Source organism: Mesoplodon mirus, assembly GCF_964341445.2.
Source record: "Mesoplodon mirus genome assembly, chromosome: 2".
Lineage (NCBI taxonomy): Eukaryota > Metazoa > Chordata > Mammalia > Artiodactyla > Ziphiidae > Mesoplodon > Mesoplodon mirus.
This window is the reverse complement of record NC_138977.1, coordinates 91,090,249-91,109,865: the sequence shown is the minus strand read 5'-3', so window position 1 is coordinate 91,109,865 and position 19,617 is coordinate 91,090,249. Positions and strand designations below refer to the sequence as shown.

At 44.4% G+C, this 19,617-nt stretch overlaps 1 protein-coding gene across 3 annotated transcripts in view; it reads left to right on the top strand.

Moving 5' to 3' along the window:
- LNX1 (ligand of numb-protein X 1) overlaps positions 1-19,617 on the top strand; it is a gene marked incomplete at its 5' end in the record, with an annotated part of 125,926 nt that overhangs the window by 61,552 nt on the left and 44,757 nt on the right. For all 3 annotated transcript variants that reach the window (XM_082630677.1, XM_082630676.1, XM_082630678.1), the window contains 2 exons: positions 17,092-17,330; positions 17,835-17,987. In XM_082630677.1, the coding sequence (XP_082486803.1) occupies positions 17,092-17,330; positions 17,835-17,987 (392 nt within the window). The remainder of the gene's footprint in view (positions 1-17,091; positions 17,331-17,834; positions 17,988-19,617) is intronic.

Sequence of the window (19,617 nt, the reverse complement as noted above, 5' to 3'; positions counted from 1 at the left end):
TCCAGATTTTTTCCCGGACTCCCTTCCGGCTAGCCGTGGCGCACTAGCCCCCTCAGGCTGTGTTCACACCGCCAACCCCAGTCTTCTCCCTGCGCTCCGACCGAAGCCCGAGCCTCAGCTCCCAGCCCCCGCCCGTCCCGGCGGATGAGCAGACAAGCCTCTCCGGCTGGTGAGTGCTGGTCGGCACCGATCCTCTGTGCGGAAATCTCTCCACTTTGCCCTCCGCACCCCTGTTGATGCGCTCTCCTCCGTGGCTCCGAAGCTTTCCCACTCCGTCCCCCGCAGTCTCCGCCCGCGAAGGGGCTTCCTAGTGTGTGGAAACCTTTCCTCCTTCACAGCTCCCACCCACTGGTGCAGGTCCCCTCCCTATTCTTTTGTCTCTGTTTATTCTTTTTTCTTTTGCCTACCCAGGTATGTGGGGAGTTTCTTGCCTTTTGGGAAGTCTGAGGTCTTCTGCCAGCATTCAGTAGGTGTTCTGTACGAGTTGTTCCACGTGTAGATGTATTTCTGGTGTATCTGTGGGGAGGAAGGTGATCTCCACGTCTTACTCTTCCGCCATCTTCCCAGGGGTCACCCTGGGAGGATTTTTAAAAGAGTGTGTGGAAATAAATGGGATGATGGAAAAGTTAGGAGTATTGTTAAAGTTATTTCAGTTTTAAATGAAACTATCAAACCAGGAACAGAGAGACATTTTTATATAGGTTGTTGGAATCAGGAATCTAATTAATAAAATATTCCTGCATCATCACTTAACAAGTGTTCCTTGAGAGCCTACCATATATCAAGCACTCAGCATAGCTCCCAAAAGGGATTTATTATTTTAGGCTTATAGAAGTTAGAGCTGAAAGAGAACCCAATATGTTGTATTAAAAGATTTTAACCATCTAGGATAATAGGGAAAACTTTAACGTGGCTTATTTTAAGCCATAAAAATCCATCACTGTGTTTATTGAGGTGGACTTTCGATTTACCCTTCAAGCTATATGTAAGTTTTGGGAATATGCTGTGATCATGCTGGCCATCTCTTGATGGGTTGTTTGCCTGATTATATCTTAACTATATCATGCAAAGAACACTGTAAGAATTCAACTAGTTGCATTTTAGAGGAAACGCTGATTTGTGCAGCACGTTGTAGCCACCACCCTCTACACACTCCCACGCCCCCGGCCCAGCCCATGCCCTGTGGAAGGTCAGGGTTAAGTGGATGCTCTCCAGTGGAGTAAATGGCTGCTTCCCTTTTGCAAGTCCAGATGATGCCGTAGCAGGGAAAGAAACCCTATTCCACCCCACCTCTTTCCCTGAGGGAGCTGCACACCCAGTTCCCACTGCCCCAGACATTATCTCCTCAGATGGTTCCCAGCACAGCCTTCTGGGAGGAGTGAGGGAAACAACTCAGTAGTATCCTAGAAGCCAGGACACCTAGTCACTCAGACATTAAGAGTGAGAAATGTATGATTTCAAGAACTCACAGAGCAGTGATTGGCCGATGGACAGTCCTAAGCAGATTCTGTAACTCAATCAGTTAAAATAATCAGTGAGATGGAAAGGATTGGACTAGTGGTTCACAACCAGGCTACACATTGACATCACCTGGGGAGCTTTACAAAACATTGATGTATGGTAGACCCACGCAGAGATTCTCATTTAATTCGTCGAAAGTACCTGATAGGCTGGATTTTTAAAAAATCTTCCCAGGTTATTCTGTTCATAAGGTTAAGAACCACTGGATAGGGGAACAAGCGTGTCCATACACTGATAATAGATTTATTTACTAATCTCAAATGGCTTAAGAATGTGCATTTCACTTGGTCCAGTTATGGAAGAAACACAAGCATAAACATGTATATGGTGTGTCTATGTATTAAAAAGAGATTAGAAGAATAAATACTAACAGACTAGCAAGAATTTTCTTTGGGGGTAGAATTATGGGTTTTTTCTTCTATATTTTCAAAAATTTCTTCTCTGAACCTCTATTGCTTTTGAAATTTAAGAAAGGGACTATTTCTATTTGATTCTAATAAAACTAAGAAGTATTTCATGAATATCTATCATGCCCTCAACTGTGTATGCATGGTGGAGGATACAGGAGACATGGTCTCAGGGGGTTTGCAATCTAGTCAAAGAGATGTAACCATTGTCCGTCAACATGTAATGAAACACTGAGTCCTGGGGTTAAGCAGGTGTGGTTCAGACCATGTGTGTGCATCTGCCTGTCTTGTTTCTGTGCTAGATCACTACTAGAGGGCAGAGTCTTAGGAGCACCTAGCCTTGGGGCTTATGTTTGGAAGCCACTCGGGTATTTGTGGAAGGAAGGAATGAGTTCAGAGAACAGAGAGATTACTATGAAGCGTCAACGGAGAAATTAGACGTGAGATTAGATTTATCATTGGATAAAATGAGTCGGAGTGGCCACCGTTCAAACAGATCCAGGTGAGAGGCCCGTGGTGGAGGTCATTGCATATGAGGAGGGACAGTTTGCAGATGTGCTCCACTGCAGAAGCCTTGTCAAGTGCAGTGACTGTGTGCCACACCAAAGAAATCGTGCAGAGCCGTAGCCGAAAAGTAGGCCTGGCAAGAGAGAGGGAGAAAGAGGTGTTCTATTATCCAATAAGTAAATAAGAGAGTCAGGATTTCCTGCATCCGCCCCCTCTGCCATTTGCATAATACAATTTGGGGGAAATGAAGTATGATTCACAGAAGTCAGGTTGTTTCCTTTCAATATATTGCAGGAGAGAAGCAGCTCATTTAGCAAATAGAAGCTAGCTGGAAAAATAGGAGTTTTGTTTCATGCAAAAAGATTTGGCACAAAAGAGCCAAATATCTTCGTGTGACATATTCGCAAACACAGTGAGGAGGAACCCACTTTCTCAGTACCTGAGAGTCATGTAAAGTGCATCCAGGAGGGTTCCAGACACCCAGCCCAAAAAGCGCTTGGAAAAACTGGAGCATTTCGTAATTATCCTAAGGGCTGGAACGGAGGGCACTTTGAGGAAAGAAGGAAACGCTTTAAAATGTCATCTGGAAACAATTTCCACTCGAATGCCCTGCTACCTTCTCCCACCCTTCCCCCATCCCCATGCCAAGCTGTCACCTTTGAACAGCCCCCAGCGTTGTGCAGACTTCACAGAAATGTGAGGCCCTCAAAGACTCATCCCAGGCGGCTGGAAACCTAGGCTGCTTTCAGAGTTGATCGGAAAACCTCACTGGGCGGTCCGTTCCGATATTTAGAAACCCTTACCACCATGAAATCCACCCTTTCCCATTCCCCTAAAAACATTTCCTACTCAACCCTGAAACAGAAAGCACAATTTATCCATAGCCCAGTTTCCCAAAAACGAGAAGCTGGACTTTGGTCATTTCTAAGTGTTTTAAAAGTAAAGATGATAGGGCTTCCCTGGTGGCGCAGTGGTTGAGAGTCCGCCTGCCCATGCAAGCGACACGGGTTCGTGCCCCGATCCGGGAAGATCCCACATGCCGCGGAGCAGCTGGGCCCGTGAGCCATGGCTGCTGGGCCTGCACATCCGGAGCCTGTGCTCCGCAACGAAAAAAAAAAAAAAAAGTAAAGATGATAATTCTGAATGGAACCAAGAATTGCATGAACCTAAATGTTAGCCGAAAAGAAGAAAACATCACCCCACCCTGCCTCTGCCTCTCCCTCTCCCTCTCCCTCTCATCCATGGACAGTTGACTGAAAACTCCAGTCATCTATGTATGGGAATTGTCTGCTCTCCCTCCCCCAAAACGTCCAGGAGAACAACTCCGTGACCCCAAAGATGCTGGAGACTCACAGAATGAATAACTATTGTGACATCTCTGTGAGGAATTGATCTGGCAAGTGGACTGTGCCCGATCCCTCGACCATCCCTCATTAACCACTGTCAACTTCACATCTGGTTTGGGCTTTGGAATTCTTAGGCATCACCCCAGGGAACAGCACTGGTATTTATCAGGCACTCCTGCCTATCAGTGTGGGTCTTCCTAATTAAACAGTGGAGTCGATTTTTCTAGTTGCTGGAAAGCCCTGGAATTGTGTGTGTTTTGGACCTGCCAGGGCTGCTGTGAGACTGAGCTGAAGCAGCGGTTTGGGGGTGGCCTTTTGGAGGCCCTGCTAAGAGGATGTCATCTGAGCACACACTGGCAGGCACCTGAAACCACACCAGCTCCCACCTCACTCATTTGTCTCTATTAAAACTTTGGGCCAAATAAAAGGGAACAAATGTCATAGAGTACATGGTGAAGAGCATGTTCCTTGGAGTCATGACTCTGACTTTAAACTCTGTTTCTGCCCCTTATAAGGTGACCAGCTCATCCTGGTTTGCCTGGGACTGGCCTGGGTTTAAAACTGAAAGTCCTACATCTCAGGAACCCAGTCAAAGGCAAACTCGGGCGGCCAATCACCCTAGGTGTTGTGTGACCCTGGGCAAGTGAACCCTTGTATTACGTTTCCACGTCTGCAAAGTGGGCATGATAATTACGTCTTCCTCATTAGGTGGTTGTAAGGATTGAATGAACAGAGGGGAACGTGCCTAAAACCGCCTGGCCCATGTTAAGGACCAAGATAACTTGATAGTTACACATGGTTTAAATCAGCAACAAAATCCCAGACAGAGCTATGTTTAATTTTCAGCTCCTTTGCCTTAGTGCTGTGTCATCTTGGATAAATTACTTAACCTCTCTGAGCCTCGTTTTCCCCCTCTGTAAAATGGGGATAATATAAGCCAGCTGGGGCAGTGTTTGATAGCATAAGCCCCGCTACTATGCCTGGTGATAAAGACCAAACATGGAATAAGTAACAGCTCAGGTGATTACTATTATGACTTGTTATTAATAGGACAGGAGATCATGCACTCCTAGCTGGCATGGGACGGATACATCTGCCTCTTTTCCCCTGGTAAATTGTTTCCACCACAAATGCTGTGTATTTGAGTATCTGAATACCTGGACTAAAGATCTCCCTCTAGAGGAGGAAGAAGTAAATCACAAGAAGTTAGGCACCCACTGGGTGGAGATCGTTTTAAGCCACTGCATCTTAGGATGCTTGGAGCCGCACCTCTTCTCAGGTAATTAGGTTGTGCTTGGAGAGGAAGAACGGCAGGGAGACAGCAAACCTTAGGGCACATGGGGACCGTGCAGCTGCCTTCCTCCACCACCGGCCCACCAAGTGTGCTCTGCTGACAAATGTCCCTGTTGACAGGGCAGAAGCAAAGGCGCAAGCAGCTCAAAGCTCACGGCTGTCAGCTGCAGGCCTGAAGATGCCGACTTGATTAGAACAGGCCACACTTGCCAGCTCATGCTGTTTGTATTTCTCATAGCAGCCACTCAGTAGCTGGCAGTGAACGATAGCTGTAGTGAAGAGTATGTGGTTATAAAGAACCTTCTCATGTTCCTTGCCTTTTCCCTGCCTGCTACGTTGCAGTTGCCTCCAGATCATCAGCCACCAGAGTACAGTCCCGAGGTGCACACCTCAACCAAAAGCCTGTCTGCTTTGGCTTCAAATCCCAGCCCCTCCACTTACCAGCTGTGTGACCTTGGGAAAGTTACTTAACCTCTCTGTGCCTTAATTGCTTATTAGCAAAGTGGCGATAGGGCTCTTCCTCATTGGGATGATGTGAGGACCGAATGAATTAATATGCATAAAGCACATAGAATAGTGCCTGGTCCATAGTAAGTGTACAGTAAGTGCTGGCTGTAATTATAAGTTGTTATTAATATGTGAGTTGAGATTTGAAGGATAAAAAGATGAAGCCACAGGTTGTCTGACAGACCTACCTCTGCAAACTAACAAAAAAATAAAGGAGAGCTCTTAACCTTAGGTAAAAGAGTATCCGCTTTTCCCTGCCTCCCCCAAAATAAAAATAGACACTGCAGAGACAGGCCAGCTGTTTCTCATGCCTGTACAGCACCGGGTCATCAATCCCACAGGAACACATCGGCATGTTTGGTAAACTGAGTCACATGTGCTGGCTTAGTTGTCATCGGACCATTTGTTTGTGGAGCTGATTCCACCGTAAGAGCACCCTGCCCCTCACCCCACCTCACCAGGCCCAAGGGACTGGGGTTCCGGCTGCCCAAAGTTTGACCTATGCTTCCACGTCGCTTTCCAGTTTGTTTTAAATTTCCCTTTCTGGGATTCATTAACAAGTGAGGCAGGGGCGGTTGGAATTTCTGGGGATGTTTTCCCCATGGTTTGGAGGCAGAAGAATGGGGCTAATGAGAGGAAGGACAACACGGTTGGTGGTGATGTAAGAAGTCCCTCAGTTCTGCAGGGTGAGGGCCTTTCACTCAAGTTCATACTCAGGGCCTAAGCTGACTCCCGGATGGTGGGCTTGCCCAGCTGATGACCCTTTTACTTACTAACCGATGTTTGCTTCACCCATGAGTATACAAAAGTGCTAATGACTTTTTTGTAATGTATGGCTTCTGGTAGCTTCATGAGTGGCCATGTATAATTCGATCCCAGGGTACATGAATTTTAACCTAGAGGAGAAAAAGTAATCCAAACAAGGAAGAATTACTTTACTTAATATCCTTAAACTAAAGAGAGATTAGTTCAGAAGCTGCAGGTAGAGTGAGTGAAATATAGAATATAATTATCCAATCTGAACTCAGAAAATTCCCCAAAGAGTTCTGGTACTTAGGACCTGGCTGCCTGAAAACCAGGGTGGTCGTATTAGAAGTTGTGTTAGTGTTGAGTCTTTTCCAAGTAAAGTGATCAGGACTTAATTAGCAAGGGTGGGTCCTGCTGGAGTGTGGGCTTGGAGAGCTCCAATGCATCTGTTTTGGAAGAAGATGACTGATGCGTTTATTTTTTATCTTAAACATAATAAAGATTTCTAGTGTTTTGCATTTAAAAAGTCATGAGACATTATCACGTATTTAAAAAACATAGCCTGTCTTCCTCCAAAAAAAGAATCAAGACAGCCTGCAACAATGAAAACATATCTGGGTTGGCATGATTAAAAGTATAAACAGAAAGCATCTAATAAAAGGAGCTAGAAAAAACATAGCGTAGGGCATTATGCTAAGTAAAATAAGTCAGAGAAAGACAAGTACTGTATGATCTCTCTTATATGTGGAATCTTAAAAAAAAAAAAAAAATTACAGATGCAGAGAATAGATTGGTTACCAGAGGCAGGGGTGAAGGGGGCCCAAAGGTATGAACTTCCAGTTATAGAGTAAGTCATGGGCATGTATTACACAGCATGGGGACTACAGTTAATAATCTGCACAGCATATTTGAAAGTTGCTAAGAGAGTAGATCTTAAAAGTTTTCTTCACAAGGGAAAAAAAATTTAATTGAATGTTAACTAGACTTACTGTGGCGATTATTTTACAATATATAAAAATATCGAATCATTATGTTGTACACCTCAAACTAATATAATGTTACAGGTCAGTTATACCTCAATAAAATCTATCAAAGGGAATAAAACCTATCTAGGCGAACACAATTAAAAGCATAAACAGAAAGCATTTAATAAAGGGAGCAAGAAAGAAACACAGCTGTTCCCAGAATCTCTCAGGCTGCTCTGACACATGGCTGACCCCGTGTCTGTGAGTGCTGTGTGCAGTGTCGAGGATTTAGTGGTGAGCAAGACACGTTGGACTTTTACTTTTGGGGGTAGACGGTGATTTAAAAGAGAAGTAAGTAAACACACAGAATCATTTCCAAAGATGTTAAGTGCTGGGAAGTGAAAGTAGGTGCTGGTGGGAGAGATGATCCACTTTAAAGGACAGTCACGGAGCCTCTGTGAGGAGGTGACTTTGAGCTTTCTGTCGTCCCCTTCGTCCCTCCTGCTCTCCCCTACTCTCTCCCATGTTGGCATCTGACTTCTCAGTGCCCACTTGTCTCCTGTGCCCATGGGCATGGCTTTAGCCCTGCTGAACCCCAGAAGCGGCAACAGACGGGTAGTCAGGCGGCCTCCAGCGCCACCCCAGCATCTGTCCTCCTCTTTGGTCTCACTTCAGCTCTGTACTTTCTCCATTTCTACTTTCTCCATTTCTACTTTATCCCTTGGGATAAAGTCTGCACTGAACTCAGTAAACCTGGCATCTACCGTGCACTTGCATCCTTTGGGTCTTTAAATGTGGCATTCACACCTAGTCTGTCAGACCAATGTCACTCATTTTCCTAGACTCAGCTCAGATGTCACCTCTTCTGGGAAGCCTTCCTTGATTACCCCAAGCAGAGTGAATGGCCCCTTTCTCTGAGCTCTCCCAACACTTGGCTCGTACCTCCATCTCTCTCTGATAATGTGGCATGGCAGTTTTCTGTTTTCATGTCAGTCTCCTCACATGCATACACTGTATAGTATGTTTCTTTGCATCCATAGTGTCTAGGTGTTGTGTGACCCTGGGCAAGTGAACCCTTGTATTACGTTTCCACATCTGCAAAGTGGGCATGATAATTACGTGAAGCATAACGCATAGTACACGGTATTGATATACAATAATTATGTTGATTACTGCTTATTGAGTTGCTACTATATTCCAGGTACTGTTAGGGACTTGGCATGAATCTTTAAATCTCAATGTAAATAAACCTTGTGCCCATTTTACCTCTGGAAAATGAGGCTCAGAGGAATCATGGAATTTGACCAAAGTCGCAGACTGGTAGTGACAGACCTAGGATTCACACCCAAATGTTTTAAACTTGAAAGCCTGAGCTTGTTCCACATCACTGTGCCCTCTTTCTCAGGGGGTCCTCCTTATGTGCTCATTGAATGAAAGAAACAAGGTCCTCCTTATGTGCTCATTGAATGAAAAAAACAAAGTATTTCAAAATCACCCATCCTGTTGTAGCAGCATAATCCATCAAAAGAAGGTATATGGCAACTATTTATTCCTCCTATATACATGATAGTTTTACAACCCAGACCCAATAAAATCCTATTAAAGTTATCAGGGAAGTATGTGAAAAGAAGAATTTTTTTAAAGTCTCACTTTTCCCTCTTTCACTTTTCTCATCTCGAGTCAGAGTGCAGGGAAATCATGAGCTTGCTGAGGGAAAAAGGGAGCCTGGCATGGGTATCACAACCAACCACAATTATATGTTAGCAGGACTGTGTGGGTGAATCATCAATTCCCAGTTTGGTAATTTCAATAGACAGAACACCCAAAAGGGGACTTCAGCTCAATTCAGTAAATGGTTGCTGAGTGCCCGCCCTAGGAAATCTATATGGTATGTGGACCCTCTGAAAGGCACCAGGTGAGCAAGATTTTGTCCCTTCTCTCCAGTCCCCTCCAGTCCCCTCCAGCCCCGTGGAGCAAGATGTGCCCAGAGCTGACTGGGCAGCTGAAGCAGGGCTGGTATGTCTGGACCGTCAGCCAGAAGGGACATGGGAATCCATGAGCTTGCTCTTTCCCAAGCACCAATATGATGAAGCCCTCTTGATCCTAAAGGGATAAAGTTTTCAAAGTTTGGTTCTATTGGCTTAATTATGGAACTAGACTCCCCCACCCCCGCCCCATTGGGAGCTTGTACTCTATAGAGAAAAAATGAGCAGGGAGGAAGAAGAAGGAAAAATAAGTAGGTTTTAAAGTGCTGTAAATAAACCTTGTGCTTTGCAAATAAGTGCTGTTTTAAAAAGGGTACTCAGGGAAGGTAGACTTCAATCACGGACCTGATGGAGATGAGGGAGCAGACCAGACAGGAATCTGGAGCAAGTGTTACGGAGAGGGGTGGAGGGGGCCGTGGAGAGACAGCAGAATGCAAGGCCCCTGAAGCAGGAGTGTGCTGGGCAAGTGTGAGGCCCAGCAGGAGGCCAGATGAGCAGGAGATGGAGGTGAGGGTACAAGTAACAGGGACAGAGAATACAGGGCCTTGTGGGCCATTGTGAGGACCTTGTGTTTCAGTAACATGGAGAGCCATTTTAAAAGGATCACACTGCTGCTGTGTTGAAAATAGATGGGGACGGGGCAGGGCAGAGAGTGTAGAAGCAGGAAGACCTCTCAGGAGGCCATTGCAATAACCCAGGCTTTGATGATGGTGGCTTGGACTAGGGCCGTGGCGGTGGAAGTGATGAGAAGGAGTTAGATCCTGGATAGATCTTGTTGATTATACTTGGAGTGTCGAGGAAAAGAAAGGAATCAGGGCCGACTCCGGGGTTTTTGGGTTGAACAACAAGAAGGATGTAAGGTAAAACGGGGAAGAGGTGGGAAGAGCAGGGAAGCTTGGGGTGTTTGGATGTGTGAGGTTTGAGATGCCTATTGGACATGGGAGTGAAGATGTGGCATAAGCAGTTTGATGCAGGAGTCTGGAGTGCAGGGGATGCTCTGGGCTGGAGGCGAGGCCATGGGAGGGGAGAAAGCATGGCCTCACAGCCTGGATTCAAATCCCAGCTCCACTCTGATAGGTAGAAGGGAAGAAAGCCTTATCCAAGTTTCTGCACCCTCATCTGCAAAGTGGAGGTGGTTTAATTGACTTGACAGCTGGGACCACTGGGAGGGTTTAAGAAGACCACGTACGTGAAGCATAACGCATAGTACACAGTAGAGCAATAGATGTTAGCTCTTCCCAGCCCCCTTCTGTGTTGCCAGCCCCTGTGGTGAGGCCATGATCAATACAGCTCAGGGATGGCCTGGGATGTCAGCCTGGGGAGTTGGGACTTGACCCGGTAAGCACTGGGAAATATTTCCATGGGAAGTTTTTGAGCAAAAAGAAATTGTGTTGGTATGTTTGTGGTTAGGATGGATTGGATGATGGGGAGGAGGGGAAAGACTGGGAACAGGGAGATGGGTTAGAGTGTGTTGCAAAGCCCTGGAGGCATGGTGTCAGGAGGGCCAGGGTGGAGGCCCTGGAGATGGAGTTGGGAGACAGGCACACATGGCCGAGGCCCACCCTCAGCCCCCAGGGTCACCAGCACCCTGACACAGGCATTCTCTGAGCCAGAGCACTGTGGTTCCTTGAGGCTCCCGATGGCCCGTCTCCCAGGTGCCTTGTCTGAGGACACGAAGGAGAGCCTGCCGCTCTCTGACAGTGATCACCTCTTCCTGCAGCGGGTGATGCAGGACCTTTAAGGTCCATCCATGTTGTTGCAAGTGGCAAGATTTCATTCTTTTTCATGGCCGAAAAATATTCCGTGGTATATATATATACATCACGTTTTCATTATTTAGCCATCAGAGGACACTTAGATTGTTTCCATGCCTTGAGTATTGTAAGTAATACTGCAGTGAACATGGGGGTGCACATATCTTTTCCAGTTAGCATTTTCGATTTCTTCAGATAAATACCAAGTGGGAATGATGGATCATATGGCAGTTCTATTTTTAATTTTTTGAGGGACTTCCATATCATTTTCCATAGTGGCTGCACCAATTTATGTTCCTACCAGCAGTAGGAACATCCTCACCTTTTCTCCACATCCTCACCAACACTTGTAACCTCTTGTCTCTTTGATAATAACCATTCTAACAGGTGTGAGGTGATATCTCATTGTGGTTTTAATTTGCATTTACCTGATTAGAGAGTGATGTTGAGCATCTTTTCGTGTACCTATTGGCCATCTGTGTGTCTTCTGTGGAAAAATGTCTATTCAGATATTCCTTTTTTTATCATATTATTTTTTTGCTATTGAGCTGTGTGGGTTCTTTATATATTTTGGATATTAACTTCTTATTAGATATGATTTGCAAATATTTTTTCCCATTCAGTAGTTGCCTTTTCATTTTGTTGATAGTTTCCTTTGTGGTGCAGAAGCTTTTTAGTTTGTTTATTTTTGCTTTTTTTGCTTTTGGTGTCAGATTCAAAAAATCATCTATAAGACCAATATCAAGGAGATTACCATCTGTTTTTCTTTTAGGAATTTTATGGTTTCAGGTCATACATTTAAGTCTTTAATCTATTTGAGTTAACTTTGTGTATGGTGTAAGATAGGGGTCCAGTTTCATTCTTTTGCATGTGGCTGTCCAGTTTTCCCAACACCATTTACTGAAGAGACTGTCCTTTCCCCATTGTATATTCTTGACTCCTTTGTCATAAATTAATTAACCATATATGTGTGGGTATATTTCTGGACTCTTTTCCATCTATCTACATCTGGCTTTTTGCCAATACCATACTATTTTGATTACTATAGTTTTGTAATATAGATTTAAATCAAGGAGTGTGATGCATTCAGCTTTGTTCTTCTTTCTTAAGATTGCTTTGTCTATTTGGGGTCTTTTGTGGTTCTACACAAATGTTAGGATTGTTTGTTGTATTTCTGTGAAAAACGCCATTGGAATTTTGATAGGGTTTGCATTGAATCTGGAGATTGCTTTGGGTAGTATGGACATTTTAACAATATTTTCCAGTCCATGAGCACACAGTATTTTCCCATTTATTTGTGTCATCTTCAGTTTCTTTCATCAATGTCTTATAGTTTTCAGTGTACAGATATTTCACTTCCTTGGTCAAATTTATCCCTAGATACTTTTCATGCAGTTGTACACAGAATTATTTTCTCAATTTCTCTTTCTGACGGTTCTTTGTTAGTGTATCGAAATGCAACAAATATTTGTGTATTGATTTTGTATCCTGCAACTTTACTAAATTCATTTATTCTAACAGTTTTTTTGGTGGGGTCTTTGAAGGTTTCTATATATAATATCATGTCATTGCAAAGAGTGACAGTTTCACTTTTCCTTTCCAATCTGGATAACTTTCATTTCTTGATTAATGGCTCTTGGGCTGGTCTTCTTGAGGCAACACTCAGTGAAGGTCTGTGGAGGTTGCTGCACCCTTGAAATGGAACAGCACTGCTCGACACAGTCCCCCACCTGGCCTGATTAACATATGAATTTGCAAGCCCTGGTTTCAAGTAAGAGCAGACTGGGCAATTAATGAACTCAGTATGAGAGCAGACTCAATGTTTACCTAATTCAGAAGTGAACTGAGAAAGAAAGAATGCAAAGGAAGTTAGAAGGCTCAAGGGGAGGTTGTGTAGTTACCCAGACTGTTATAATGAGTATATTGAGGCTCAGTTTGTCATGGACCACTTTTATTCTTCTGTCATCAGAAAGGAGCCCTCCCCGGGACTTCCATGGTGGTCCAGTGGTTAAGACTTTGCCTTTCAGTGCAGCGGGTGTGGGTTCAATCCCTGGTCCAGGAGCTAAGATCCCACATGCCTTGGCGCCAAAGAACCAAAACATAAAACAGAAGCAATATTGTAACAAATTCAATAGACTTAAAAAAAAAAAAAAAAAAAAAGGTCCACATCAAAATAACCTTGAAAAGAAAAGAAACGAAAGGAGCCCTCCCCTGCAAACTAGCTTGTGCCCACCCGGTTGGCCGAGCTCTGAGCCCCTCAGAGCCTCTGTGAAGTATGCCGGGGGTCCATCCTGCTTCAGGTCAACCCCCATTAGTAGTGAACTCATGGACTCAGGAATTTTTGCAAGGAGGGTCATTTTCTCTTCTTACTTCCCCCCACCCGCTCCCCCACCTATCCTTGCAAAAAAGACAAAAATTCCATGGCACACCCATCCGGTGTCAGCATTCTTATATTAAGACAGATTTGCCTCTACTCACTTTGATATAGGAGCTCAGGATCTCAACTGTGTTATTAACAAAACTGGTCATCAGAGTTGCTTTGAACAGTTGGCATATCCAAAGTGGTTGAAAAATGGTTTTCCATGTTTCTTGTGTGCATCCTTCAAGTTCATGGCCATCGCCCATCACCACCTGAGAGTACTTAGTGCTCAGGGATAACTAAAGGGAGAATAAATCCTGCTTGCTTTGAACACAACCCAGGGTTCAGCATATGTTCCTGTACTGGCCAAGGCTAATCAGCTCTTTCCCCCTCCTCCCCTCACTTGTGCCTGTAAATCAAGAGGCCCCAGGATTAGTCAACACAAAAGAGATAATTAGTAAGTACAAGCTGCTACCTTCATAGATCACCCTGTGCCTCAGATTCAAGCTAAGCCAAGAAGCTGAAACAAGCAACATTGCACAGGTATGAGCCTCTTTAGCAGACCATTTTTATACAAGGTTTATGAGTCTGAATGTTTAAATCTACCCTCCCCAGATATTGTAAGGATGTCTGGGATACGAGGCCAGAGAGGAGACTTCTAAGTCATTTTATGAGGTTTTCCTTTCCTGGACTAAACTGTGTCTTTGGAACCCCAAGCATCTGAAACAGAAATGGCTTCTTAATGGCATAGTCTTGGGATTCAGAGATGTTTAAATACCTTAACTCTTCTCACAGATGTGGCCGCAGAATAAGATGCTACTTTTTTTCCACTGGGGTATGCTATGTCCCCTCAGAAAGCCATGGCTTGTGCCTTTACCAGCCATTTGTCCAATTGGAAAATTCATTTCCTGCTCTGACAGGACACATGGTCAAGGGCATTGCTGCCCCAAGAAAAGAAATACTGTTTCCAGTCCAACGAAATAGACTAGGAACTTCCTAACCATGCGTTGTTAACCCGATACTGCTGGCTTACAGAGAAGTGTTCCACTCGTATGTTTATGACTTTGGAGCTGCTCAAATGCTGGCTGGCTTTCATTTTTTCCATCACACAATGTTTCTTCCAATTTTTGAGTTTCTCATATCAACCACTTTGCTATTTTTAAGCAGAACAATTCAAAGCCAAAGTAACTAATCAGAACAGTAAAACCTCACCAATTCAAGCAGGGAGCTTGTACTCTTTCAGTGAGGGAAAAACTTGCATTAGAAGCCAGGGTCCTGTTTCATCTTCTATAAGATAAGGAAGTAGGGTTGTATAATCAGAGTCCTTTCCTACTAATATTAAAACCACATTTCAGGGCTTCCCTGGTGGCGCAGTGGTTGAGAGTCCGCCTGCCAATGCAGGGGATACGGGTTCGTGCCCCGGTCCAGGCCTGCGTACCACAAAAAAACCCACCACATTTCATCAAATCATCATCATTGATTATAAGAAGCATCATATTTTATGTACCAACAAGAAAACAAATTTTTATTTCTTTTTTTTTTTAACTTATTTGTTTGGTTGCTCCCGGTCTTAGTTGTGGCTCGCGGGCTCCTTAGTTGTGGCTTCAGGGCTTCTTAGTTGCGGCATGCGAACTCGTAGTTGCAGCATGCATGTGGGATCTAGTTCCCTCACCAAGGGTCGAACCCGGGCCACCTGCATTGGGAGCATGGAGTCTCATCCATTGTACCACCAGGGAAGTCCCCTAACAAGAAAATTTTAAAACTGCCACTGGTTAAATCATTCCAAAACACCTTTAAAGATATCCCTGCAATGCATGTGTTGGTCAGATCAGACTTTGAAATCCATTCAGACAAATATGGTGACCTCTCCTGCCCTCTAGTTGTACTGTTTGGCATGAACTAGGCCTGTCCTTTTGGATGATCTCAGTAACAAAGTGTGACATCACTTTTCATCTCCTTGGGGGTATCCTTCTTGCTAAGCAAATAAAGCATTTGCTTGTCTCTTTGCAAGAAAATCAGAAATTGCTGCGCTCCTTCTAACAACAAATATTTACCACCAATATCAAATTTACATGCCACTGCTCCATTTTTGAGACTTTCCATATATACAGTAACTTTTCATTGCAATGCTAAATCATAATGTAATCTTTTCTAAGACATTGAAGAGCAATTAAACTCAATGGCATAGTACCAAGAGTGGAGGCAACTCAATGGAAGGGACAAGATGGACACCTGTAACCATGTTTCCTTGAACAGTGGCATTTGTGTCATGACTGCAGCTTGGCAACCTGAAGCTGTGGGACCCCATCAATCACCCACACATCCTAATCTCAGAGAAGTTAAAATGTGACAAAACAGGCATCTTAGAATGGTTGAATTATGGAAGTAGCTACAATCTGTTGAGAATTTTCTATATATCTGGCAAGATACATTAGAACTAAACTCTTAACAAGACTTAATGTCAACCAGACCTTACAGCAACCCAAGATGTATGTGCAGATTAGAAAGTTTAACCAGGTTAACAAAATTGTCCCAGATCACACATCTAGGTAAATTTCAGAGCAAGGATTCCCCTCCAGACAAAAACCATAGATCTGGTTCTGTAGGCCATATAAATCATGTGCATTTCAACTGCAGACTGCTGTTTGATTCCATTCATATGCATCACTCCATACAGGCTCCCAAAGCATTATTTAAAATAGCTCAACCGTATAAGGTTTTCTGTATTGAGTTGGTAAAAATAATTTATTAATTAACATCCATTATATGCAAATGGCCACTTCTTAAAGGGACTCACCCATTTGATTTTTGCCTTCATAACCACTGGTAGCTGGTTTGGCTGTCTGCAGCACTTCCTCACCACAGTGAATGAGAGAGTTAAATCCTCACCATTTGCTGATCAAAACCCGACCTAAGAGCTGAGACGACTTGCCCAGTGACAGTGGAAGAGCATCCATAGCAAAATATGGACTCAGATTGGCTCAAACCTCGGTGTCCTGGCCCTTATGTTTGCTCTTTAACATGCATGGTGAATGGATATAGACCTGTTTTTTAAAGACCATGAATGTTCTTTTACCTTCCCAATGTTAAAAGACATGAAAACTTTTAGCACATGGGAGCCCCCAGACCCTGGTCCTGGCCACTCAGACCAGCCCAGAGGTGGAGACTGGAAACCAGCAAGCCTGCCTCTAGAGAATGTGAAGCTGAACCAACTCCTGTGGCTTTGTAGTGAGGACATTTCTGTTTCCATGGACAGTTAAATATGGAATCTGGGAGGAGCTTTGTATTTATGGTCAGTGGTTTGGGAACTAAACCCAAAAGAAGGGACTGAGAGGGTGACTAAGGACTTTCATGGTCAAAATAAACACCAGCAAGAAGGAATTACCACATCCAAATAGTTGAAGACTGCCAGCCTCAAGCCCTAGTCTTGTAGACCCCATGACAGCTCTCATAATTTGCATTCCAGGGGCTAGTGTAGAGAGTGCTTTAACAGAATGCTGTAGACATCTTTTAAAAATTGTTCTTTCAAGTCATTCATTCATTTGGTTGGCAAGTGTATATTGACTTACGTCCATGTGAAAAGGGAGAGGAACCAGGGATGAGCAAGTCAATTTCCAAGGGTAGCAAGCACGTGTACTAGAAGAGTCCTGGTTGAACAATGCGCAAAGCCTTCTCTGACCTCCTGCTGGTTTTGTTGCAGCTGCAAAGGCGCCTCCCACTATGGCCTCACCAAAGACAGGAAGAGGCACTCTCAGGACGGCTGTCCAGACGGCTGTGCCAGCCTCACAGCAACAGCACTCTCCCCAGAGGTTTCTGCAGCTGCCACCATCTCCTTAATGACAGACGAGCCTGGCCTAGACAACCCTGCCTACGTGTCCACAGCAGAGGACAGTCAGCCAAACAGCCCCCTGGACTCTGGCCGGAGCAACCGAACAAGGGGTGAGTCAAAGGGGGTTGTTGTCCGGGAATGGGCTCCTTGGCCTTGGGATTGCCCTCTCTGGAAAGTTATAGAAATGTTTTTTCAAGGGAAAAACATTCTGGTAGTTTGGGCAGCAACCCAACATCCAGTTCTCCAGAGTGAAATGAAACCGCGAGGACCTGAGATCATTAGAAATGTGTGTAATCTGACCTGGCAAAAGGGGTTGAAGTTAGACCTAGTGATTCATCACTCCCTCGGTGTCCCTACCTTCCCATCCAGGTGGCTCGAAAAAAGTGCGGTTATATTCCATCCAGCCCAGGAAAAAAAAACAAGCAGATTTTAAATAAACCATCCATACTGCATTGTAGAAAACTGAGAATATACAGATAAGCAAATGCTATCATCCCACCACCTAGAAGTAATCACCGTTCCCGATGGGTTGTGCGTGTCTTACCAGCCGTGTCCATAAAAGAGGACTTCTGTGAATGCGTAGCTACTCTCCCTTCCTTCTCTCTTGTCCTCAGCACGGCCCTTTGAGCGATCCACCATCAGAAGCAGATCTTTTAAAAAAATAAACCGAGCCTTGAGTGTTCTTCGAAGGACAAAGTGTGGAAGTACAGTTGTCAACCAAGCTGAGCAGGGCAGAGAGAATTCTGAAAACACCACTGCCCCTGACGGTAAGTGGCCTCCCAGTAAGGCTGGGCTTCCAGAATGACGCCTCCAGGCGTGATGACAACCAGACCGCCCCCCTCCCTCCGCCGCTTTCTATGACACCTCTCTTCCCAAGGGCATAAATATGTCTTACCTTGGTTAGCCTACTTCTTGCATAAGTAACCAAAGGCAGAAATTATTGTTCTCTTTTTACATAGATTGAGGGAAAAGCTTTTGGAACCCTTACCTTCAGGTGCTAGCTTAGTGCATATAAAGAATAATATAGTTTTTTTTTTTAACTGAATTATGCCTCAATTTATTTGTTTATTTATTTATTTTTGTCTGCTTTGTGTTTTTGTTGCTACGCGTGGGCTTTCTCTAGTTGTGGAGAGCGAGGGCTACTCTTCGTTGCGGTACACAGGCTCTAGGTGCACGGGCTTCAGTAGTTGTGGCATGCAGGCTCAGTAGTTGTGGTGCATGAGCTTAGTTGCTCTGCGGCATGTGGGATCTTCCCAGACCAGGGATTGAACCTGTGTCCCCTGCACTGGCAGGCAGATTCTTAAGCACTGCGCCACCAGGGAAGTCCCAAGAATAATACAGTTAAGTGAAGAACATTTAGAACAGTGCCTGGCACATACTAAATGCTATGTAGGTATTTATCCTTATTACCACTTTGTGTGATGTGTGGTTCTGAGTGTTTTCCATGCATTAACTCATTTAATCCTCAACAACTCTTTGAAGTAGCTACTACTATTATCTATGTTTTACAGATGAGGAAACTGAGACACCAGGAGGTTACTTAGCTTGACCCAAATTACCCTTCTAAACTTGGAATCCAGGTTAATGTAGTTCTAGAATCTATGCAAAGGAAGTTTCTGGATCTTAGATCCTATGTGTTTTCCCCAGTATAAATGGAGCTGAGAAAATACTGTCCTGTCCTTTCTTTTCATCTAATATTAGACCTTTACAGCAGTAATAATAGTGGCTTAATTTTTTTTTTGAGCTTTTCTGGGTGCCAGGTAGTGCTATAGGTCATTTAAAGGTCACAGTGCTAAGGACAGTGATCGTGATTCTCATTTTACAGAAGAAACTTAGACTCTGAGAGATTGGGTAACTAGTCCAAAGTCACCCAGCTGGAAAATGGCAGACCTAGGATTTTAACTTGGGTCCTCTGGCTACAGAGCCCACTCGTTTACCCATTGGATTAAGCACCCTCCACTCCTTCGAGGTTGGGAGGTAAATCCAAAACCACCGTCTTTATCATGTTCTCAGAGAACTTGCGAGCAGTCGTATAAGACCCCTGCTTATCCCCTCTCACCCTGTACACACGCTACATGCTCTGACTACTCTGAACTTATTGCCATCCTGTAAATACTGTGTCTCTCTCACTTCCATGTTGTGTCCGTCCTGTACTCTCATGCCCCTTCAGCTGGCATCCTAATTCCTCTTTCCAGGCTCAGCATAGGCTTTGCCTCCTCCTGGGAGCCCTCCTTGACTCCCTCAGTCCCCTCTCCTTTGTGTTCTCAAAGCACCTGTATCTCTGTTATAGCAATGTCACCTTTCATCGTAACTGTACCAACGGGGGCAGGGGCTCTTTATCTAAGTCTTTGTGTTCTCAAGGCCAAGCACAATATCTGGTACATAATAGTTTTTGCT